The sequence below is a fragment of the Aspergillus alliaceus genome (assembly GCF_009176365.1).
Source record: "Aspergillus alliaceus strain CBS 536.65 unplaced genomic scaffold BDW43scaffold_10, whole genome shotgun sequence".
Taxonomy (NCBI): domain Eukaryota; kingdom Fungi; phylum Ascomycota; class Eurotiomycetes; order Eurotiales; family Aspergillaceae; genus Aspergillus; species Aspergillus alliaceus.
This window is the reverse complement of record NW_022474693.1, coordinates 610,673-634,228: the sequence shown is the minus strand read 5'-3', so window position 1 is coordinate 634,228 and position 23,556 is coordinate 610,673. Positions and strand designations below refer to the sequence as shown.

General features: G+C 47.5%; 8 protein-coding genes across 8 annotated transcripts; 4 read left to right on the top strand and 4 right to left on the bottom strand.

Moving 5' to 3' along the window:
- Positions 1-164: 164 nt before the first annotated feature.
- On the bottom strand, positions 165-2,499 carry BDW43DRAFT_18898 (major facilitator superfamily domain-containing protein). Its single transcript, XM_032038990.1, has 3 exons — positions 2,030-2,499; positions 1,874-1,976; positions 165-1,819 (listed from the first exon to the last, which is right to left on the bottom strand). The coding sequence occupies exons 1-3, from the start codon at positions 2,231-2,233 to the stop codon at positions 558-560; spliced, it is 1,569 nt and encodes a 522-aa protein (XP_031902883.1). The 5' UTR covers positions 2,234-2,499; the 3' UTR covers positions 165-557.
- Positions 2,500-4,938: 2,439 nt separating this feature from the next.
- Positions 4,939-6,463, top strand: BDW43DRAFT_308849 (uncharacterized protein; the record flags this gene model as incomplete). The annotated part of the gene is made up of 6 exons (XM_032046582.1): positions 4,939-4,968; positions 5,024-5,059; positions 5,113-5,139; positions 5,202-5,231; positions 5,292-5,312; positions 5,363-6,463. 6 exons carry the CDS (start codon positions 4,939-4,941, stop codon positions 6,461-6,463), a joined length of 1,245 nt encoding a protein of 414 aa, XP_031902882.1.
- Positions 6,464-6,985: 522 nt separating this feature from the next.
- On the bottom strand, positions 6,986-9,068 carry BDW43DRAFT_308848 (beta-class carbonic anhydrase; the record flags this gene model as incomplete). The annotated part of the gene is made up of 5 exons (XM_032046581.1): positions 6,986-7,492; positions 8,468-8,623; positions 8,693-8,826; positions 8,875-8,912; positions 8,977-9,068. 5 exons carry the CDS (start codon positions 9,066-9,068, stop codon positions 6,986-6,988), a joined length of 927 nt encoding a protein of 308 aa, XP_031902881.1.
- Positions 9,069-9,102: 34 nt separating this feature from the next.
- BDW43DRAFT_18599 (uncharacterized protein) lies at positions 9,103-12,689 on the bottom strand. Its single transcript, XM_032038949.1, has 5 exons — positions 12,639-12,689; positions 12,493-12,575; positions 12,062-12,203; positions 9,851-11,951; positions 9,103-9,797 (listed from the first exon to the last, which is right to left on the bottom strand). Exons 3-5 carry the CDS (start codon positions 12,187-12,189, stop codon positions 9,585-9,587), a joined length of 2,442 nt encoding a protein of 813 aa, XP_031902880.1. The 5' UTR covers positions 12,190-12,203; positions 12,493-12,575; positions 12,639-12,689; the 3' UTR covers positions 9,103-9,584.
- Positions 12,690-14,880: 2,191 nt separating this feature from the next.
- BDW43DRAFT_18353 (dolichyl-phosphate beta-glucosyltransferase) lies at positions 14,881-16,978 on the top strand. Its single transcript, XM_032038924.1, has 4 exons — positions 14,881-14,919; positions 14,978-15,445; positions 15,561-16,337; positions 16,425-16,978. Exons 2-4 carry the CDS (start codon positions 15,329-15,331, stop codon positions 16,767-16,769), a joined length of 1,239 nt encoding a protein of 412 aa, XP_031902879.1. The 5' UTR covers positions 14,881-14,919; positions 14,978-15,328; the 3' UTR covers positions 16,770-16,978.
- Positions 16,979-17,368: 390 nt separating this feature from the next.
- On the top strand, positions 17,369-18,492 carry BDW43DRAFT_268974 (uncharacterized protein; the record flags this gene model as incomplete). The annotated part of the gene is made up of 1 exon (XM_032041178.1): positions 17,369-18,492. A coding segment is annotated over exon 1 (641 nt), but the record flags the coding sequence as incomplete, so codon positions are not given.
- BDW43DRAFT_268971 (GPI mannosyltransferase 2) lies at positions 18,476-20,725 on the bottom strand. The gene is made up of 4 exons (XM_032041177.1): positions 20,308-20,725; positions 19,651-20,257; positions 19,005-19,594; positions 18,476-18,954 (listed from the first exon to the last, which is right to left on the bottom strand). The coding sequence occupies exons 1-3, from the start codon at positions 20,621-20,623 to the stop codon at positions 19,126-19,128; spliced, it is 1,392 nt and encodes a 463-aa protein (XP_031902877.1). The 5' UTR covers positions 20,624-20,725; the 3' UTR covers positions 18,476-18,954; positions 19,005-19,125.
- A 1,056-nt stretch (positions 20,726-21,781) lies between these two features.
- BDW43DRAFT_308843 (uncharacterized protein) lies at positions 21,782-23,116 on the top strand (the record flags this gene model as incomplete). The annotated part of the gene is made up of 1 exon (XM_032046580.1): positions 21,782-23,116. One exon carries the CDS (start codon positions 21,782-21,784, stop codon positions 23,114-23,116), a length of 1,335 nt encoding a protein of 444 aa, XP_031902876.1.
- Between the last annotated feature and the right edge of the window lie 440 nt (positions 23,117-23,556).

Below are 23,556 nucleotides of genomic sequence, written 5' to 3'. Positions count from 1 at the left end.
GGGCTTCTCTGCGTTCTGGAACCAGTCACGAAAGGCGTTTAGGACGGGTATGCCGCGAAGGGGATCGTGCCCTAGGAAATTTCTTGAGGAAGGGGAGGAAGAGTCGCTGGAATGGGGTCTTGGCTATGTAGTATCCGCCGGTGTAGGTGAATATCTCGTCGAGGAGGGCGCTGAGATGTGAGAGGGCCTATATATAGTATGTTGAAGGGTGTACGGTCAAAGCAGGTATTAGCGATGAGAATGAGAGATTCATATATGCACTCATCCCAATGTAGGAGGTGCTTTATGCTCACGAATCATGTACAACAAATTAGAAGAGCCATAGATCGTTCTGCTCTGACTTGTGAATGTAATATGTCTCTTTCGATCTCAAGGGAAATCTCACCTGAGCCCAGAATGACGTGGACTATGTTAATTCAGAGGTGGAAGACCGGGAATGGTGGACTTCTCCGTATTTTTCCATCGCTGATCATCAACCAATCCCAGCAATGAACTACTTAGACTTATTGAGCAGCTGTTGGTATACCTAAAGCCTCTGGATTGCATTTCTGTGACACCTAAAGCGGGTAAATAAAGAACTTATTCTCCAAATCAGTCAAGTCCAGCATTGCTAGGTCGACTTTCCTGCGGACAATCTGCCCGTTCTCGTCCAGCTGCTCCACACAGCCCTCCTCGCGCTCACTTTCGCTCAACCCAGCAATCCATTTCTTCCGTTCCTCGTTCCGCCGTGCCAGAATGAACCAAATGATGAACAAAATGGCCGGCGTCCCCGCCCAACTAACCACTATCATGGAAACCCATGCACCATAGTATCTGGGTGCGGCACTGGGTACCCAGATCTGCGGTGAAACAAGATTGCCAACACTGTAGCCGAGCATAAACATCACGTTGCGCGTGAGTTTCTTAGTGTATCCGGCTGCAGATGAGGTCGTCCAGCCGAGCGCAATGATATACGTGATACCGTACGTATGTCCTGCCAGAAGCAGACAGGCTAAAAGGGATAGTTTATTGTCCCAGGGGATTGCCACCATACCGATTCCACCTGCGATAGATGGCAGACACCAGAAAAGACCGTGGATGGCCAGATACTTCGGAAACCACTTCAATATGAAGGTGGCGATGATACAGAGCACGACGCCAAAACTGCCTCCTGCGACAGCAACGAGCGTAGAACCAAGTTGGGAAACACCAAGAGAAGTCGTGAGAAGATTCTGCTGGCCATAGGTGAGATTGTTCGAGTACATCAGAGTGAAGGCCTGCAGTGCGAAAAGCCAGGATACAGGGTCGCGCAGAGTTTCAATGAACTGAGATCTCTTAAACCGCTTCTGTTCAATCGAGCTCTGGCTGGAGTGGTGTACCCGTCGGATAACGTGGACTTTCTCTTCTAGCGTCAGGAACCGGGCTTCAGCAGGGTTGTTGGGGTAGCAGAACCAGACCCAGATGGAGAGAAGGAAGGTGATCCCGCCGGTGATGATCATAAATAGTTTCCAAGGACGAATGACGCCTTCACTGTAGAGCAACCCGTATGAGATAAAACCTGCAGCGACGGGAGCTCCTTGGCAGGTGACCCAGAGAATCGGCTGGAGGAAGGATTGCTCTTGACGATTGAAAAACATGCCGATTGTCATTTCCATCGCTGGTACAATGACCGCTTCCACCGCGCCGAGGGCAAGTCGGAGGACTACTAAGCCAGCGAACTTGGTCGCTACGCAATGAAGGAAGATAACAGCTGCCCATAGAAACACGACGATGCCCACGAACTTTCCGAATGGCAGACGCTGCAGTAGATAGTGTCCGGGCCATTGCGCGGCAAGGTAGCCTTGAATGCTTCATCAGCGATTGCTTTGAGATAGTCGTCAAAGGGAGTTCGCACCGATGTAAAATACAGTATTCAGGTCATTGTATTGCTTTTTAGAAATGCCCGTCTCCTCAAAGAGCCCCAGAATCGCTGCGTAACCAAGTGTAGATTTGTCAATCTAGAACTCTGTTAAATAACTAGACTGAACGGCTCGATTGAAAGAAAACTTACAAACAGTATAATATTAACAGCAGAAAGCAAGACCATAATGTGTCTGTACAGTTTCCGTCGTAGCGCCTTCTCCTTCTCAGGACTTAACGGTCCAAACTCATCCCCATGGTGTTCGATAATGCGTAGTGTAACATCTGCATATTTCTCATCGACGGTCTTTCCCACGCTTCGAGTCGTAGCCTTCGTTTCTTTCTTGTTACTCATGACTCAGTCTGAGCTTTATTCAAGTTATGGTGAAAATGATGTCGAAATGCTAAGAGAATTTTGCTTTTTCTCAATAAAAATGTACTGTCTGTCTGACAAGTCATTGGTATCCCTTGCGTACATATCAACTTAAACCCGCAGCTTTTGTATGTAGTTTTCTGAATGATCGTATTTCTTATCATTGATGGTGCAATCCCCATAGTGATTATGCAATTGTATCTATACGAACCCCACCATGGAATGCACGATAGCAGGGAGGAATGGCTGTTGGTGTTGACCCTATAATACTCTTTGATAATGTATGGTGTCATTATTGACCGGCATTGCATCTTGGGGTTTTTCTACATACGTAGTAAGTCTAGATCTTAGAATTTTGAGCCTTATAGTTTGATGGATATTATGACTCTTACAAGAAGAGCCAATAGTCGAGTAGATAAAGCATTTCACTTTGTGGACTTTCAGGGGAAATTGCCATTCGCTATAGCTATTGACGATAGATCTCCGAGTAAACACCTAAATAAATGCCGAGCCATTAAGCTCAAGGTTAGAGAAACGGCTTTTTCTCTTTAAAGTATCTCACTTCCCTTAGTACAACAACTCTGAGAACGTGCGTCGACATCTTTCGCATCGTCTGTCGTTTAGCGGCCAGAAACTTCCGAACATTAAATCATGGCTAAATTTCAACTAAAAGCCTGTTTCTGAGAAGATAATACCCAGGCAAAATTATCCCAGTTGGAGATATGTAGCTTGATTCCAGCGCTCATCGCAGCAGTACTAGCTGTAGTTCTACAGTAGGTGAACATAATCTTACATCTTCTAATATTTGACCCTCAATCTGCTGTACATTAGTGTAAATCCTGTTCACTTCTTGTCCGCCCAGGAGTAGACAGCCTTAGGAATAAGGTATGTGGATAAATAGCTGCGACAAACGTTAGCGGCTTTCTCTCGAGTTGCATGTCCAGGTCATGGCCGTTGCATATTATACTGGAGCCAATAGGCCAAGCCACTGATGATGTGCCAGTTTAATATAGAAGGACTCGTTGTACCTGGTTCCGTGATACTGGTTTTTGTTCGTCTTCTTGCTAGGGGACCTTAAGCCTATCAAGCATGTGTCCATGTCGCCTCTGGTGGTATATTTTTGAATCGGAGGGGAGGCTTCGCTATTTCTCTTAATAGTAAAATGAACCTTTTCATCCTCGTAATTCACTCATCGGGGTATTAAGGAGAAAATACTGTGTTCTGATATCCTATCTAAATCAGAAGGAAAATCTAACGCGGTTTGGCACGACTTTCATTTATATGATGACAAAATTGAATCCTCAAGCAAAATTGATACCCACTCCCTATCTTCACTACCTAACCTTCTTCACGGACATGGTGACAAGAGACTTCTTTTCTGTATCTTATTGCCTCAGAAGTCATGGTTGATCTTAGAAAATTTCGTCCAAACCTGAGTTTTATCGCCATTCACGAGTTGACCGAGAGATATGGTTTGCTGTTCTCTGTGAGATCTATAACGTGTTTTGAACGTCTTCAAGAGATATTATGAACCAGGCCAATAATCAGCCGTACTTTCCGAAGGCCAATGGACTAGAGGTGCTGGACGCTAGTCAAGAACAACAGTACTGCTCAGCTCTCTAGCTGTGGGGCTCGCCACCAAGCCCCTGCGAGAAATCACCCACATGGATGAAAACGTTGAGAGATGATCTCTATCTGCATGTCTCAGCTCGGTTGCAATTGTCCAATTGATGTCCCCTCCATGAACGCTTGGCTTTTTGTTAGCGCATTACTATACTACTGGACTCTGGCTGCTTGAAATCCTGGTAATGACATACTAATCGATACGAGTTATATCTCCTGGATTTCTGTATTTATTCCCCGCATGACCTTGAAGCGAAATAGACAAAAGAGGGCTGTAGTACTCCGTAATTCGCCAAATCTACCAACTTAATGCTAGAGCGCGGGCGTGTTAGCCAAAGTCAGTTGAGGTACCCCTCCAACGGGATTAATCTAGATTTCTGCTGCCTTATCAGACCAAGTGGAGAATGAACTACGCTGCACGCTAATGAATTGCTGAGCATCGTATGACCTAGATACTAAAGGGGTTCGAAGGGAAGTAAGTCCATCTTTTCCTGCAAGAAACCCAAGAGGGAACATGGAGGGAGTCTATGACTCTCTCCTTGAACCCTAAATTTGATGCTGCGCCACAAATCCACGCGGGAGGAGTGTGGCTGACCTCTTTGTTTATCTCTGGGTCGCTGGACTACTAGTCTAGAAGAAGAGACCTAGACCCCTGATCCGTACCAAAAGGGCCAATCATATCGTCCAATTCCGCCATCTCAGCCGTACGTTGCCACATCGTTCGATCTGCTGGGATGGGATCGTGCCCACTCCAGATCTGTTCATTTGCGGACGCTTCCATAGCGTGTTTCTGCCCCTCATGAGCTGAAAGGTATAAGCGGGTTCTCCGGAAATCGCTGCCTGTACGAGCAAGAACGGTAGCGACATGGACCTGCCCCTCATGCCCTCATGACCCCCTGATTGTGGTATAAATAATGGAGCCCCTGGTCTGTTTGTGTTCACCTTGTCTCGATATCCCTGCCCTACATCTGAACATTCTCTCAGTTGCATTCCAATTCTTCTTCTTCTTCTTCTTCTTCTTCTTCTTCTTCGTCCTGCAAATTCCTCAATACAAGTCATAAACAATGTCTTACAACAACCGTGACAATGACTACGTATGCACACTTCTTCCAATTGGAATAGTAGATACTGACATGGACTGTCGTACAGAGCTCCAACCGCTCCAGCGGAAATGATAGCTATGGTGTATGTCTTGCCCGTTCCTACTACTTGCTACCACTTGTCCTAACGCTCTTTAGTCTCGCCAAGGCAATGACTCCTACGGGGTATGCTACGCCATTGACATCTACACCGAGTCTTCTTTGACACAGTACTAACACCCCCTTAGTCCTCCGGCCTAGGCGGCGACTCCTACGGTGTAAGGCTACTCTTCACTCTAATTGATACATTTCACTCTGACTAAACACTGCATTCACAGTCCAAGAATGATAGCTACGGCGTAAGAGACAAAGTCCAAACAAACACCCGCAACCACTAACGCCCGCATAGTCCTCCAACCGGGACAACAACTACGGTTCCTCCAATGATCCATTCGGCTCCAACAGCCGCAAGGATAATGACTCCTACGGATCCAATGACAGTTACGGATCCAAGAACGACTCCTACGGCTCGGGCAATAACTCCAGCACTAAGCACCACAACAACGATTCATACAACTCAAAGAAGGATACCTATGGTTCTTCCAGCGATTCCTACGGATCAGGATCGAAGAACGATAGCTACGGATCCGGCTCCAGCCGCCGTGATAATGATAATGACAATGATAACTCCTTCGGCTCGAAGAAGGACAGCTATGGCTCTACCAGCGGCTTGTACGGCTCCAAGAACGACAACACCTACGGATCATCGGGCAACTCCGGTTCGAAGAATGATAACAGCTACGGATCCTCCAGCGATTCGTACGGCTCAAAGAAGGAGAACCACAGCTCTAACCGCCGTGATAACGATAACGACAAGTCCTATGGATCATCCGGCTCGTACGGCAACAATGACAACAGCAAATCGTATGGGTCCTCTAGCGACTCCTACGGCTCCAAGAACGACAGCTACGGTTCTTCCAGTGGCTCTCACAGCTCTAACTCTAACCGTCGCGATAACGATAATGATAACTCCTATGGCTCCAAGAAGAATGACCGCTATGGCTCTTCTAATGATTCTTACAGATCCAAGAACGAGAACAGCAACTCTTATGGATCCTCTGGTCCCCTTGGCTCTAGCCGTCGTGACAATGACAACGACAACAGCTATGGGTTTTCCGGTAACTCCAATTCGAAGAAGGAGAGCAGCTATGGTTCTTCCAATGACTCCTATGGATCCAAGAACGAGAGTAGCTACGGTTCTAAGAACGATAGCAACAACTCGTATGGATCCAATAACGAGAGCACCTATGGCTCCAAGAATGATAGCTATGGTTCTAGTCGTCGTGACAACGATAGCAGCTCTTATGGTTCCTCTGGTAACGCCTACGGTTCGAAAAATGATAACAGCTATGGATCCTCTGGGTCTGGCTCTTATGGCTCGAACAACACCCGGGATGACTCGTACGGATCGAACGAGCGCTCTAGTGGATATGGAAACTCATCTTACTAGATGCTGTGGGGTTATGATCAATGCGCATTAAATTGTCACATCTATCTCATAACTTTGATATTTAAAGTGGATGTTCCATTCGACTAATCAGTATTGTAGTAGAAGGCTCCGAGATAATCGCAGTGCAATTAAAATGTTGTCGAGTTAATATCCAAAACAGAAGGGTATAAGATCGTATTAGTTCCATGCCATCAGACATCCAACGAAGAGAACAGAACGGGTCGTCCCAGAGAATCGAATCATACTAGAAAATACCCTCTCTCGCACTATCCAAGTCACCAGTCTCGATTGGCATCCAGACCCATCACAGCACCTCAACCATGCACCAAGCGCACCAACCCATCAAGCAGATAATTCATAAGACCCATGATTCGTCGTACCTGGAAGCTCTACGGGAGGCCCAGTGGTGTCCCCAACCGCAGGTCCAGTCGCAGCCTCCTTCTTCGGACCAGGAGCAGACACACCTGGCAGCTCAGCCCGAACCTCCTCACCAACCCCCTTTTTACTCCTCCTCCTCCTCCTTCACCACCAAAGAAACCCAGCAGCCGCAATAACCACAATCGACCCAACCGCCACCCCAACGCCAATACCCGCCTTCGCACCCGTAGACAACCCACCCCCGTTTTCCTGCCCCGTGCGCTCCGTGGACACCGGGGGCCCCGTGGGCTCAGGGGCCGTGGGAGTTGGTTTCGCTGTAACAGTGACAGTTATCCTAGACGCTTCAGTCGAGAGCGAAGCACTTGTGCCAGTCTCCGACCTTTCAGTAGTAGTACTGGTGGGCAATTCCGAGGTCACGGTGAAATAGGAGAGTGCGGCGAGCAGTGTGGGGGACGAGACCTGCTGCCAGTCGGTGTTCCAGAACTGGACATACGCCGACGGACCTAAGTAGTCTGTGAGGTATTCAGGGCCTAAGGTCACGGAGCTGCTGCTGAGTTGGACCTTTGCCTCATTGGCGGTTTCGTTTGTTTTTTTGGCTGACTTGGAGAGCTGCTGCTGGGGGGTCGGTTGAGGAGTTGCAATCCCATCGCACTAGTAGGCTGTCCAGGGCATTGATTACTTGGCCTGGGGTTGGCTGGAGGACCTTGAGGCCTGGGTAATTGAATAGATGGATTAGTGGGATGCTTTCTCAAAGAAAGGGCGATGCGGTTTAGTAAGTAAGTCTTAGACTGCGGTTGTTTGCATGAACTGTACTGTACTGCCCTGTAGGGGAACATGGGCACTCACCTTGAACAAGGGCCAAGAGAGGGAAGAGAGGTATCAATGCATGAAAAGGGTTCATTGTAGCTCGCTGGGCGCGAGGCATCTTGACCAACCTAATCCTTACCATACCATTGGGGGCTGCAGTAAATGTTGGAGAAGGGAAGAGGGTGAGATTTCCACGGGGTAAGGCAGTCTCTTCGCGGAGACAATCCGGAGACGAAGTAGGATCGGAGCCTCGTCAGTTTTCGCCTGAGCTAACGGGGTTGGAAGGTCCTAAGCTCAGCTCCCGATCATCATTGGTAGTTTTACTGTATAGTGAAAGTTTCCGTGTATCCGCCTGTCCTCCTCAAATTTTTAAACTGATTTAGATTATTTAAATCAGCATTATCATTCTCGAGCAGTATTAATTTACTGGGCATTAAATAATCACCAAATTGGACAATCGTTTGCGGATTAATATCTCGAGTACACGAGTGGTTAGGGATTGTATCGGAAGAATATGGAGTCTTTTCCCAACCAGGACATGTGTCCAGACCCCTACAATCCATGCCAATATTAAGTGAGAATATACATACATAGGTGAAGCGATTAAGTTAGCTCAAATTTGGAATGATAGTGCGATACCCACAGAGTAGTATAACCTAGGAGTATGTAGAAATTACCTACAGACCCACAGATGAGCAAAGTACATATTGTCCATCCCAACCCACCAATTTCCCTCAACCCTAATAATCCTTCCAGTCTCAACCTCATACAGAAAACCCGAGATAGGCACATCCAAGCCAAAGGACTCTCTCCCAACACCTTGATATCATCAAGGTCGCTCTGCTTCGGATCCCCAAACGGCAAGAAAGCAATATGATCCGCGCTCTGACGAAGGTCCGATCTGACCTTGTTCCGTTGCACCTCATCAGTGAAAGTTGTCATCCCACAGTCAGTAGAAATCACAAACAGCATATGCTTAACTTTATCAGCAATGATATGGACCCTTCGTCGCAAGTGCCATTTGCTTCAACATAGATGATACACAACAACAGTCTCCCGTGTACCCAATAACTGCTGGGAGATGATGATAGTACGCAGGGCATCTGTTACGCGACCACCGGCGTTCCGGGTGACATGGGCATCGCCCTCTTCTAGACCGAGGGCGCGGGCAGGATCACCTTCTCTGTCAGTTTATATAAGAATATGGATGGATAGTCGGTGCTCACCTAATCGGGCGTCCATACATGCCACGATGATGACCTTTCTGTGACATCGTGTTAGCTCTATCAGGCATTCATTCTATATGTAGGTCGCCGACTGGGATGTACTTACCGTTTAGGAGGAAGCGGCAGGTCACCTTTGCTGAAGGACGCGGCGGATGCAGCATTGGCGCTGCTTCGAATACTTTCGCAACAGACATGGTTGGTTATATATCACCAGTTGATGGAATACAATTGTGAAATTTATTGAAGGCGGTTCAAGGAGCTGAAATCAGGATGTTGCAATAGACGATCTTTTACATGACTATTTACTTCCATTCATTCTTCGGTCTAGATTGCACGATGGCAGTCTGCCCAGATTACCATCACCTCCTTCATCCCCACCCAGGCCGCATTTTTCCTCCTTTAGGAAGTCCCATTATATGGAATGCCGGATGATGCACGCCCAACGGTTCGTTCGAAAGGTTCAAAGTGTGGAAGTAAGTTGTATCACGCCAGAATGGAGCGGGATTGCCAATCACCGAAGTATGACCTGAGTACTGAGCACCTTTTCGCTCATCTGATGCCTTCGGGATCTCGGGATCTGGCTTCGTCAGTATACATCTAACAGTCATTGAGGTGCCTATGCGGCCACCCAATACATGATGGCTCAGGCGGTGTCTGGTAGGTAATTATATGAATCATGTATAGACCATGTTTAGATTGTATTAAGGATTCTAATCTACAGACGGAGGGCACGGCACACCGTCCTGTAAACCAGGTAACCGGAATCTATGCCTCAGCAGGTATAGAGCACTATCAGGTTTGGTTTCCACCGTCTTCTCGAGTTCAGAAACCGTCTCGAGTTTAAGAGCTGTCTCAAGTTCCCGAGCAAAGGGCGTCGCTGTAAATTCTCGCGAAACAGAATCATATACTATCCAGCGATTAAACTAAATATCATCAGCGTCAACAACTCTAGTTTCGACTGTCTTCGAGTACATACCTTCGCCAACCTCACACCCAGCCAAAGACACCGGTATATTCTGGAAATACTCAAGGACTCTCGTTCGACATTTCGCCCGTCTTCGTCGGTGGGGCATTTCTCAAAGAACGACCGAGGATAGTAGTTTTGGCTCCAGATTTGGCCGCGAATGAGGAAGTCTTCTGGAATCCATCTCGTCTCATCAGAGAAAGGAAACTCGGCTCCTTCAATCAAGTTGAAATCCATATCGTCCAATGTGATCGACCAACCCTGAACCATTCTTTGCAGAAAGCTTTGTTGGATGATCGTGTTGAGGAAGATGACAATTCTGCTCCAAGGAACTACAGCTTCGACACTCTTCATACTGGTTGCAGAAGACGACAGGCACCAAAGGAATGCCAGGGAGACATGGAGTGCGGGAAATAGATTCATGTTGCCAATATACTCGAGTAAAACGGAAAATGTCTCGAAAGCAAGACAAGACCCGTAAGCCAGCTGAGAAGACCCTTTTTGAGCCCCAAGAGCAAGAAAATCAGCCATGGCCTCGTGGGCGTCAGCGATGGGGTCCCTTTCCTCAGGAGAGAGGGCTTCACAAGGCTGTGATTGTTGAGCAGCCACTTGGTGGAACTCAGCGCATAGGAGAGCATCGGTGTTACTGTATTCTAGCATGGCCGCAATATTAGAGGAAGCGAGGTAAACTCCCTGTACTCTGAAGCTCACTCCCACTCGGGGAATATGCTTGTCCAGGGAGGACAGGAACTCATCTGCTGATTGAATAAAATGAACTGCAGTAGCTTGGGTAAAGAGATAGCCGTGAGCGGACACGAAAGCAGTAGTGACGTGAGGGTAGCTAGTCCCCCTTGGGCCTTGCAAGAGAGGGCTAAAGAAGCGAAGAATACTTACCCTGGTGCGTGGGAATGGGCGCACACTGACCAGGGATTTGGTGTAGTAGAAGAGCTGCTGAACGATATCGGGCCGTGCTAAAACCCCAAGATGGTGTTGAATCCTGCCGACATCAGGATTCTTGTCTACCGCCTTATTGTACCAATATCTTGCGATTCCGACCCAGATCTCATGATCCAGTAAACCGCGTTCTTCAATAACCACCCCATATCTTGACAAGTCCCCAAGGCACTCGATCCAGGTTTCTTCGAATGCCGGAACAGTTTCTAGCAGTAGTGTCAACATTGAATAAGCCAGATAAATGAACGTCAGCATGTGTTCGAGAGAATCGGGAAGTCGACGGTGCAACAATTCTAAAAACGTCTGGATTCCGTAGCGCCACATGCGAGCCGGGACATTGTACTTTTCCGACGATTTCCTTAGAGCTAGGTTAGCTGACGGATGTTGCGAAGCCATGAAAAAGTCGTGATGCTCCTGTAGTAAGGTTCGATGTAAGGCGATCAAGGCTTGCCATTGCTGATGGGATAACTCGCTTTCCTGGACAAATTGTTGCTTGACGATATCGATACACTTCTTTTCCACCATGACAAGCCCGGCGTATATTCCTCGTACCTCATTGGCTAATTGATCTTCTGTTATAGGATGAGTTTCTGGCTGTAAGGTGATCCCAGTTGATTCTATACCTCCAGCTACCGCAGAGTGCCCTCCAACAATCTTCTGTCCATGGCTCAAGCCCTCTCTTGATTCGGGTGGTGCAGACACGGAAGCCATAGCGCTCCGTGTAAGGCTCGCATTCGGTTTAGGTGAGCTTTCTGTTAAACCTTGATTGGAGCTGTTTCCACGATGGTGCGATTGCGACGGTTCGCCACTCCTACCCAGGTCGCCAGGTGAATAAGTAGAAGCACTATGAAAGTGGGTATCGTTTGCGTGAAATCGAGTTGTTGGTATTGGACTTTCAGTTATTGTTCTGCTAATTGGACGGTTAGGGGAGGTACTGGACGGTTCGCGTCGGTCTTTCCGTGACTGGCAACGTCTCTTGTTCGGAGATGCCCATTCACTACCGGGGTCACTCAGGCCATCTGCAAGATAACCGTTTGGAACATCACCACTAGACTCGAGTCTCTTTAGAAGGGAAGAACTGGCGGAGTGGCGCGCCTGGTTGGTCGTTGATGACCCAGCTGGAGACCCATCATCCGATACCACTGGTACAGCCGACTTCCTACACAAGCGATTAGAAGACTGCTACAACAGCCGATAAAGAGCCGGTGGGATCCTTGTACAAAGACATGGCAGATAGCAGACGCTACCGCGGTCTGGGTGATTACTCACTTGGGGAAGTCTGGCTCGTTTCCAACCTCAAGGGAACCCAAATGCTCCTCTTTTATTGAATTCCGGATTCGTAAAGGAAAAGTTTCCTGATCAATATTATCGTCACTCATTGTAGTTGATCGAAGCATTGACAATACGTCATCTATTTCCGTTAGCGTCTGATCTCTAGATTCTCCAAGAAAATCGGACGCGAAACGGCGCCGTTCTCATTTACCAAGCCTGTAAGGGGATATATTATGTGCGCAAGAACAAATGGAATTTGTTTAATATAAGGGCGAAGACAGGAAAAAGTTAGAAAGAGCTGAAATGTTTTCTTAAAGCTCTAACATGTCAACATGCGCAATGACATCGTCCGGGTACGATGCAGCAAAGGAATGTAACCAAAAAGCGGGTCTAATTATGGTACAAAAAAAATGTAGTCTGATGCTTACCTGGAATGATGAGGTTACTTATGAAGGAAGAGGAAGGTAATAAGTATGGGTTAGGCAACTAGCTTCATCTTCCATCCATCTGCCTAGTAGATAAAACGAACAAATTAGAGCTGGACGCGGTGCATTGACGCACGAGGAAAACCCACAACTAGGGAGAGATCACGAAGTGACTCAGCGAACGACAAAGAAGAACACTAAGATATGGAGGAAAAGTCGGCCAACATGGTGTTGTTGGTTTGGAGAGAGATGTAAGTTGATTGAAGGCGGAGAGGGGCAGCAGGAAAATGGTCCGAGAGAAAAATGGCTGGGTTATACTTTACTTAATAATGCCTGATACTAGGTATTTTAAGTCAAAGCAAACCATGCAGAGCCCACATCCGGATAGTCAGCCCGCCTTTCAGTTGCCTTCAGACAATTGTGTTTGTTCTTTTCCCGGTTGATCCCTGGAGAAATTCTTCCCCCATCCTCCACTCCCCCGTGGAACAAAAAAAGAAAAAATAAATAAAAAGTTAAATTCCAAGAATCTGGCCAATGTATAAAGCACCAATTCGGCTTCTGCATTGAAGATCAATTCTAATCTACGAGGTTTATATCGATAATCCAGGAGCTGATAGAACCGAACAGAACCGCTAAAAGTGACAAAGCCACATTTCTGGGGCGCGCTCCTCTATGACGCACTTACCGATCGATCTTAAAACTGAATCTGAGAATGACCATCGGAGTACTTTTTGTTACACAGGGAAATAGTAGTAGATATCCGTCCGTAATTATTGTACATTTTACATGGTTAAAGATCCACCAACCATTTGCGATCCAATACTACTATTAATAGTTGAAATGTCATGAAGGCTGTGCCCTGGAAAAGTTACCCATAAGTACGGAATAAGTCCAGATTTGATTGAAAGAGTTGCCTGACGGCCTAAATATCGCCTGCCGAGGGTCACGGGACCGTTGATTGGCTAACCCCAAGCACCCTTCTGCATCTACTTGCATCCCTGGCTCCAGCAAACAATCAACGCGCGTGAGCCTCGGGTGGGTACTCGAAGACGCAGTAGGCCTAAGTAGTTCCCTTTATGAGTCAATTCTGCCAGATGCCTTGCAATCCCAGCTAAGTATAAAGGTTGCAAGTAACGCCTAACCCGCCACGTTGTCTCGAACAAAGCAACCCCCTGTCCGGGGTCTCTGGGTCTAACCAATATTGTCAGCTTACTCGTATGTCTTAGTGGTCACCTTCGCTGTGCTCAGATGCCAACAAATACGACCGTTAAATGTCAAATAGATGGGTCATTGCCAAATAATCAACCGAGCCTCGTCGATCTCCGACTTACCTGCGCCAAGCCAAACAGAACCTCACTCTGGGCATCGTGTTCCTCTCCCGAACTGTTGGACGTCATCGGGTATCAGTATCAAATACTGCCGCAAAGAATGAAATCTGAACAGTTGCCTTCCCTTGCGTGGACACCGCTCCTTCGACCCTCTCTCATAAGTTCGTGTACCCCTAGCCTTGATCGGAATCGCCACCATCTTTGAAGCAGAACACGCCATCGTTATCAGAGCCAGCAAGAATATGCGCAACTCACCGTTCATGAGCGGAGTGTATTGCTATTGCATACTACGCCAATAAAATGTCTGCCCAGTATAGCCTTAGTCGGCGAACGACTTGCCTTGATTAAGACAGCAAAATCTAGGTTTGTAGAAGAAGGCTGCCAGCTCCAGTGGATGAACGAGGACACCATCTAGTTGTCAGCCCTGATGAGGCTCGGAGCCTTGTCAATACGAAGCGGACTTCATGTCTGGTTGCCATATTCTCAACGGTTCTCCCCCAGGAGTCTATGGACACATTATCTGAGGCTCGCCCATTCTATTTGCGATACTCCATCGATCAGAGAGGGGAGTGTATACAGCAATCTTCGTAGCTTGTGCGTATGGAAATCTTCCACCTATCGCTCTTTTTACTCTTTCATTCCTGTTGTATGCCAACAGAGCGTCATTATGTAAAATACATCCTCCTCAGCTTTCTACCCAACCAATGAAGCTATAGGGATACAGAAAGAATATTCTAATATGCTTTCATCAGCTAGGCCCAACTGATCGAACAAGATCCATATTTTGATTTCTTCGTTTTCAAGATCAAATGGGAACGGTTCGGTCAGTCGACAACTATTAGGTAGCCCACGGTTGCCCCTACTAAACCTAACGTCAGTGTATAAGCTTCAGTCAATTATGGGTAGGCAATCGCGGACCCTCAAAAACTTCCCCTTCTCCTTTGTGCGTCAATCAATGACTGAGTTATGGCATGTTGAAAGAGCTCAGCATGCTAGACTGAATTTGTAACTCTAGTCCATTGAAGAGTATCAATCAGAAGCGCCCTCTTCCAGACTACGGTAGCTGGTGCAGATATTAATGAGCAGGGGCATCCCCAATTAGGTTAAATATCGGCAGACGAGACGTTATCTTCAGAGACAGGCTTACGTTTGATATCTAGATGGTGGTACGCTAAACTGTGGGGTGCCTTACGAACATCCGCCGCCAAAGGTCCCCCCGTCCCCCAATGACTACGCGCGCAGCAGAATCCACTAACACCAAAAGGACAAGCTGGCGACAGGAACATGTCGGAGATATGTCCGCAGCATTTCCCCCCCTCACATCATCCTCACATCCCATCTCAACACATGATGCCCTTTCTCGATCAATCTCCATGATATTTGTTTCTACAAGACAGGCTCCGTGTCGCATGGCTGGCCAAGTCCGGGTTGTCCCTGTTCTGTTGAGCGCTTAGGCTCATATTCCCACCATACTACATTTTCCTCAGCTTCTCCGATCGATCGACGCTATCATGCTACAAGAACCGTGGTCTGAGGTTTGCGCTCATTGCGCAGAGCTACTTTCTAGTGTTCCTCCATCCATCCTTCTTACCGCGCTTGTCGCAACTCTCTTCGGGGCTTTCGTACTCGTAAGTGCCATCTATCCGATCTCCTTACTTTCTTAAAGACGTGCTCTTTTCTCAATCCCTCCCTTTCTCTATGGCGATCAATTAACATTGGCTAATCGGGATTACTCGTTTACAGGCTTACATTGCCCTCTTTGTCGTCGCCCCTGTCCCTCGTGAACCCTTACCAGAAGAGAAGAAATACCGAACACTAGCGGAGGATGGATCGATCACAGAACCTCAGCAACTACCTTGCTGGCAAGACACCCTGTCCAAAGGCGCTCGCCAGTCGCCCGAACGCCCAGCTCTGGAAAAGGCCGAACTTTACATGTCCGTAGTGATACCGGCCTACAACGAAGAGAAACGACTTGGAGGCATGCTGGAAGAAGCGGTCAACTACCTAGAGCGGGCGTACGGAACGCTACGCAATGAGGACGGTATTCCCAAGGAGGTAACGACAGCTCGACAGCGAAAACCTACCAATGGTTCCACAAACGGTCATGAAGCGAATGGTCGTGCGCATGAGAAAGGCTGGGAGATAATCATTGTATCCGACGGGTCCACGGATAAGACAGAAGATACGGCGTTTACTTTTGCGCGAGACCACCAACTCTCGTTACATCCCAAAGGTTATGCCGGTCCTTGGACTCCGAGCGCCCTGGAGGGAGTTCACATACCCCCTGGGACAATCCGAGTCGTGACGCTAGCTCAAAACCGGGGTAAAGGAGGCGCAGTCACCCATGGCATGAGGCACGTCCGGGGTCAATACGTGGTCTTTGCCGATGCCGACGGCGCTAGTGATTTCCAGGATCTGGGGAAGCTTGTTGCTGCTTGTCAGGAGATCGAGGATGCTGAGGGACGTGGGGTAGCGGTGGGCTCGCGGGCGCATATGGTTGGGAGCGAAGCTGTGGTCAAGGTAAGGTCTTAACTCCCAGGTTACGTGTTCATTTCCGCATATCCACTTCTGTCGCGACGTCAGGGGCTAACATTGATATTTACACAGCGGTCGAAATTACGCAATTTCCTTATGCACTCCTTCCACTTGATCTTATGGCTTTTGACGCCTTCCAAGACGGCCACTATCAAAGATACCCAATGCGGTTTTAAGTTGTTTTCCCGGACGTCGCTACCCTATATCATCCCGTATATGCACTCCGAAGGGTGGATTTTCGACGTGGAAATGCTTATGCTTGCTGAGTTTTCAAGAATTCCCGTTGCAGAAGTTCCAGTTGGTTGGCGGGAAGTGACTGGAAGCAAGTTGAATGTGCTGCGCGACAGTATCGGAATGGCCTGGGGACTGGCAGTCCTCCGAGCTGCATGGTCACTAGGCGTTTATAGACGGACGTGAGCTTCCCAATTTAGAAGGAGTAAATGGAAGACAAATGATTGTTTTGCTTCAGCTTTTACTGATTTCGGCATTTCCTGTTTCTATCATGTCATAAGACTTTTCTTAACCCTGTTATTGTTGGATTCCTATACTATATACCGGTTTATTAAGTGGCAAACTCGGTGCTAACTCGGGCCCTAGAGCTGTAACAACTTAGGAAAGAGATAAAGAACCAAGTTGCATTAAATAGAAAGGCTCTGTGACGTATATATAATAACTTCAAGATACTCTAAAACACGTCATATAGTAGAAGGGTTTCGACTCCCCTAGCGCACTCCGTCTATCTATCTATATAGCATCCTTTATAGAGAACTCTCGTTCTCGACCAAATAAATCATTATCTCTTCTTCAACCATTATCCACCGGAACCATTAAACCTCAAATATAGGTGGCGATTAACTTTTTCTCGAAGAAAAAAAAGATTTTTTTTGGCCCAGCAAATAAACTTTCATCATCCCCTGACGCCGGTTGGTTCGGACCGAAATTCGTCGTGGAAAAGGTCCTTTTCTCGGATCGGGACAATGCAATGGGTTCCATAGTTAGCTGACCGATAAAGTGGTACGATTTTGAATTTTTTGGGCTCTTTCTATTTTATAAGAAGGAATTCCATCTTAAGACGTGTCTGTTATGAACAACACATTGTTTTACTTGGCATGAGCTGATCCTGACGCTAAGGTTTGCTCGGCTGACTCCTTTGCAATCCCATCTTCTTTCCTTATATACACTATTACTATACCGGGAGCTATGGCTTAATGCGACAAGGTGTTACATATCAGTCGACGATGACTGCACGGAGTTGGGAGCTTATATACTGCCTCACATGCTGAATTATCCGGTTCTTCCGAAGCAATAATCTGCTATATATACTCAAACGACTATATCTATTCTATTCTACTCGACATACAACAGACTACAAGCTAGAGCCAGGAGCTCCGCGTAAGAACAATCACCATGGCACAAACCACTCAATCTCCGCTCCTCCGTCTACCGCTTGAAATTCGCCTAATGATCTACGAATACGCGCTAGACGTGCCGAACGAATACATGGACCGACCGTTAATCGTGGTCAATGATCGGGGCAACGCTTTCACAGCGCGAGGCCGCTACCGCGCTCTATCAATGTGTCCGAGCTGGGTCGGCGAGAACGGCAAAGTCCGCAGCCTGCTCAACGTGAATTGGCAAATTCATGACGAAGTCGAAGACTATCTCTATTCGCATAATACGCTTTTCTTCCTGAATGCCTTTAACCTGGAACGGCTGGGGGCTTTCCTAGACACGCTTAGTGAGACGGCGCGCCGGCGCATCCGGAGCGTCGGCTTTGAGATCTTTTTCTTCGTGCATTCGCAGACAGGGGTGCCGAAGCGCACGTTGAAGGAGTATGAGCGTGCCGGGCGGATCCTGAGTGAGAAGTTACCGAATTGGAGTAGTGTGGTGTTTTACCTTGATCCGAGGTTCTATTTCCCTTCTGCGGCTGTTGGCGGAAGGGAGTTGTCGGCCAGGGGGGTCTGGTATCTGGCGACTAAGTTCGGAGCCATGAAGAAGGAGATGCAGTTTTTTGCGCTCCCGTCTATTCATCGGCATGTTATGGATGAGGCAAAGAGGAAATGTCAGATGGGGAGGAGGGGGTCGCAAGAGTGGTCGTTTCTTTAGCTTGTGATTTTCATTTGTTTTTTTTTTTTTTTTTGCGATGGGATTCATCATCAGGTTTTCGGGCGCATTATACCTGGTCGTCCTCCCCGCTTTAGAGGACTTTCTCTCTAGGTGGGGAAGAAAAAGTCCCCTTGGGCTATGCGCAATGACGTTCTTTGGAGACTGATGCGGAGGCTTAATCACTGTTTATCATTCTCGACCCGCATTAATAATTTGTTTGGAGAACCCCTTCATCGGTCAGCATCATTAGCGGGGAGTTATCAGGTCATATGAGATTAACATGGAAAGTGTGATTTTCGGGCGCAAGGGTTGACCTAAAGGGGTTATATATATAGCATATGTTATAGACTTAGGCATAATAATAGACTTGCATTATTCAAGTGACCATAATGCGTGACTATCAGAACAACCGTGCAAATCATACCTGTGACCGGTGCCCTAGGCAGCACCTATCTCAGATTTTCAAGTGCATTGCAATCCATGGCAGTGAGAAGAGCTTGTAACAAGATTAGCTTAGTAGCTTATACATCTTGTACTATGACTTACTACTGGCAGTAGTGACTCCACAACAGTTATTTAAGCTAACCAGAAACGGCAAAGTACCATTATGCGTGTTGAAGTGTATATAGAAAGTAGTAGTATTAATTGCTTATTTTCGGTATGTTGCTCAGGCCGGCGGTAAGAAAGAGGCGAAAAGTACCCCTTGCACAGCGGCATAAATAATCATATAGGCCACAGTCATGCGTGCGTACCGGTACTGATTCAAGATACTTGCCGCTTTCTTGTCCAAGCGTACACCCACTTTTCCTGAAGACGCTAGAGAGGACCCCTCTATGAGAATATATGCTAGCCAGAGGTACCACACTGGATATCCCGAGGACATACGTGTGATTATTTGGACGTGGTGCTTCAAAAAAGTCAGAATAGCTAGGGTCATTTGAGGAGCCGCCAGACTACGCAGCAGACGGCCTGTTAGTCGCAACTCCGGGTGAGCTTGCGCAATTCCCTTTTTTTGTCTGTTCGAATTCACGCTTAGGGTCCAATAAGCAGAGTATGTCATGATTGCTAACATTGGACCGGCTAAGGCAAATAACGGGACGTTTGACAACGTCCAATAGCGAAGAAAACCGTTATCCCTAGTCGTGTTAGATTGGACATTCTAATTACCGAAAGGCATACGTGGTATACGTACCAGTAATGGTCCTGAACGAAGCTATAGATACTAGGGATAGATCTAAGACACCATATCCTGGGGTCCTTGTTATTCATGCAGAACTGTCCATAAGCAATATATTGTGGTATCACAAAGCCAAGAGCTGTGCAGACCCCAGCTATGCCAACAGCGAGCAGGCGACGAGTTTTGGCGAAAGTAACGCTCTTAGTCATCGAATACAAGAGCCTTACTGCTTCTTCAAAGAAAAGTATGCCATTTAGAATGCCATTGCTCCGGACAATAGTCGCTAACCCGTACATCACACCTGATAGCGGGATCGACGCATCTTGGAGACCGCTGGAAGCTCCCGATTGGCTAAAGCTTAGTACAAATAAGAGTGATCCGACGAAGCTGAAAAGCGCGTGTGTACTCTCGGCATAAGGAGCCGACATAAACAGTCCGGCGGGCGAGAAGATATGTAAGCATGCTGCGAGGAATGCAAGCTTGCGATCCTGCTTTTTAGGAAACACAGCGCGTGCTAGACTATAGAGCACAAATACCGATATGCAATGAGCGACATGAGCTATAGCGATACCAACGCTACTCTCCAGTAACGGATAGTCTATGTCGGCGGTGCGTCGGAGAGCTGACATTGTTATTAGCCGTACATCCGAAACGTTTCAGGGGCACTCTCACCATTAGTAAAGGTTCTGATGAGACCCGAGAAGCTATAGCTAAATGCCCATTCTTGCTCGAATGTATAGCCTCGGCGAGCAGCCTCAGTGAAATAGATGGCATCCCATCGTGTTAGCTTGGTGGTAATTAGACTCAATATTATCATCAACGGTCCATTGCGGTCTAGATTGGATGCATTACGGTTCACCTCGAGTAAAGTGGTCGAGGTGTCGTACGCAGAGCCGGGGGTGAAGACTGCAAAGAGAAGTAGAAGGGCTTTCCAAGAGACAAAGATTACCAGGAGTGATTGGTACGGTCGAGTGATTAAAGTTGACATTATTTAGTTAGCATGTGTGAGAATTCATACCATGCTGATTGGCTGTACAGGTGTTGGGGGTGGTAAAGGTGTAAAGGTGGAAGGAGGGTGAACTGCTGCTACGGCGGACGATAGCAGCCAAGCCGCCCTCCTACTCGCCGTCACAAGATTACGGAGTTGCTGTATCGGTAACTCTGCATGATGTCCACCACTTGGTGGGAACTAAAGACTTAGATGGTTTTCTACAATCACCAATCGGAGTAGAGGAATGGGATATCAAGAGACTGATTGGATTTTCCGGTGGCACCCGCTTAGAGGGTCAAGTTTGACATCTGATAATGTGGAGGGAACAAAAATGGGGGGGGGTAACAGTGGTAAAATAACGTCATTGCTTCCCCTCGTGATCAGCCTCAGGCCCTCATCATGATAAATCCAACTCCAACTCCGTTTATTCGCGCAACGTCATTTTTACTTTAGTGTAAATTAGCAGTACATATATATACTTACATCGGTATTAGACACAAAGTACCCCCGAACTTCGTTGTTAATGTTTCTGAGGATTTCTACCTACTCTTACTGTATGTACGTACATGCATACAACATAACCAGCCACAGGATATAGTGACAGTTCAAGTAAGTTCCCCCCGCATGTGGGCCAATCATGAACGCCTACTTGGTTGGGTTGGCACTTGCCTTAACGGGCCTTAAATTTCAGTTAGACCCTCTCATTTAACATCTCAGGCTCAGGTAACAACACCAGGTAGCATGCTGTGAACCCAGTCAGTCAGGCGCATCCGTCCACTTGTTCCTTTGCGTATGGTCGCCTGGTCTCAACTGCATCCACCGCTTTACATTTACCACTCCCAATAATTTCCCCCCATGCGCCTCTTGCAGCGCTACTTCAGGCGTCATTAGTCGGTGACTGATCTGTTTTTCCGCCATTGGAAACAACTAGCACGGGTCGTTTGCTTTTCGCCACTCCTGTATGTGGTCCCCTGGTGGGTTCCCTGGTTCGATTCGTCGCAGTCTGGGGGGCATTCTCCACCGAACAAACATTTGTTACTGTTTCATGACTGTCAATTGATGATCAATGTAGCTAATGGTCCTTGAGTACCCAATTTTTTCTCGATCCAGCACCGTTTTCCTTTGCCCTAAATTTCCTCCCAAAGTCATCCCTTTATGAAGGGAGATCAGCCACTTCAGGATAGGAAACCAAATCATTCCATTGAACTGTCTCACTCGACAGTTTTGGCTACCACCACCGCCACCATCATGAAATCGTCAATTGCTACGAAGGTCCCAAATGGCCACGGCAGCGTTTACAAGGAGGTGCGCTTTTCACCCACAGCAACACCCATCCGCCGTACACAGTCGGTACCAAACACCCACGCTGTCTACTACCCAGAGACAATTCCCACCAAGGGAGACTCTTCGACTTTAAGTGCAAGTTACATCGAACAAGCTCACTCGCTCCTCGTTCGTCAACGGGCCAGCTTTGAGAATGAAAGATTGCTCTTTGCTGAAGAAAGACAGTTATGGGCAAAAGAGCGTGAATTACTCAAACTGAGGATCGCCAAACTCGAGGCGCTGTTAGAAAGGAATGGAAATGCTATTATCTCCACAGAGTCTTCCGCCCGCTCTTCATCGAAACCAAGTTTATTATTTAAACACCCGTTCGGCCCACAGCCCGAACAGAACTACCAGAGTTGTGGCGCTCAAGTGTGGGAGGGTTCTAGCCCCGGGAGTCGGCCCACAAGAGTATTCCCCGAAATAGAGAAGTCAGATAGTCACAGTCAACATTCGGAGCAAGGGGGAGTTTTGTCAATTTCAGCGCCTTCACTCGATGCTGCTTTGTCGCCTAAAGCCCATGCAGCCGATTCCACTATCACCAGTGTATCAGTGCCAATTGAGAAGCTGGACAGCAAACTAGATGGCATTACACTCAAATCATCTGCCTTGCACCCTGAAATTGTCGCCCGCGTAATGACGCCTCCATCGCCCTCACCCCAAGAGACATCTCCAGCCTCAGTACCCGAAAGGTCCCTAGAGCGTCGTAACAGTTTGAAACTAAGACTTTCGGAGTTGGGTTCATTGGACAGAAGGCTAACCAGGGATGCCGGGCACACCCCAATGGTTCTTATCGAGGCTGATGAGGATACGGAGCAACCTTCTCCTAGCGAAGGGTTGTCGAAGGGCGAACCCCTTGCTCCGGCAGTAGCTCGGCAACCTGCAGAAAGCTCCGATTCGTACTTCTGCGATCTACCAGACGATCCAGCTTTGAAAGGGCCTCTATCCCTACTCAACGACGAAGAGCACGATAGTGGCTTTCTCAAGGAACTAGACCAGAAACTCCTTGATCAGGCAAAGCACGCCCTTGGATACCATGGAGAGTTAGAGCCTCAGGAGGCCGAGGCCGAGGCCGCAAGCCGCGCTAGCCAGGAGCCAGAGCTGAAATTCAAAAACACCACAAACTTCGGAACTGCATTTGGGATGTCGAATCTTGCTGGGGTCTAGTTGGATACTCTACACAGCGGCATGATATTTAACATACACTGAATTGTGGCATACCTTTCATATATGGGATAGGCGCCCTTTTTGCTTTATTTCTGGGGGGGGTTACGAGTGACGATTTGGAACAATGTATTACCTTTGCTTTTCTCTTTTGGTACCATATACATTTGACACTACTAACATGTGTACCCTTACTGAATGAAACACCTTTTCCGATGGGATAGTTCACCTTGTTCATATTGACTAGGTAACGCCAATAGGTTTGTGTCTCCTTGCATAGACCTGCGTCAAATCTCAGATCTAGATCCCTATCTTATCTCCTTCTTTCCCTCAACCACGACTGTTTCCTAGTAGTATGTCATCTATGCACCTTGATTAAGCTTGAGTCTTAGCAGCAGCTCTCTACGGTTACCTGCATAGCCCTGTCGTTCTAAATAGATTTC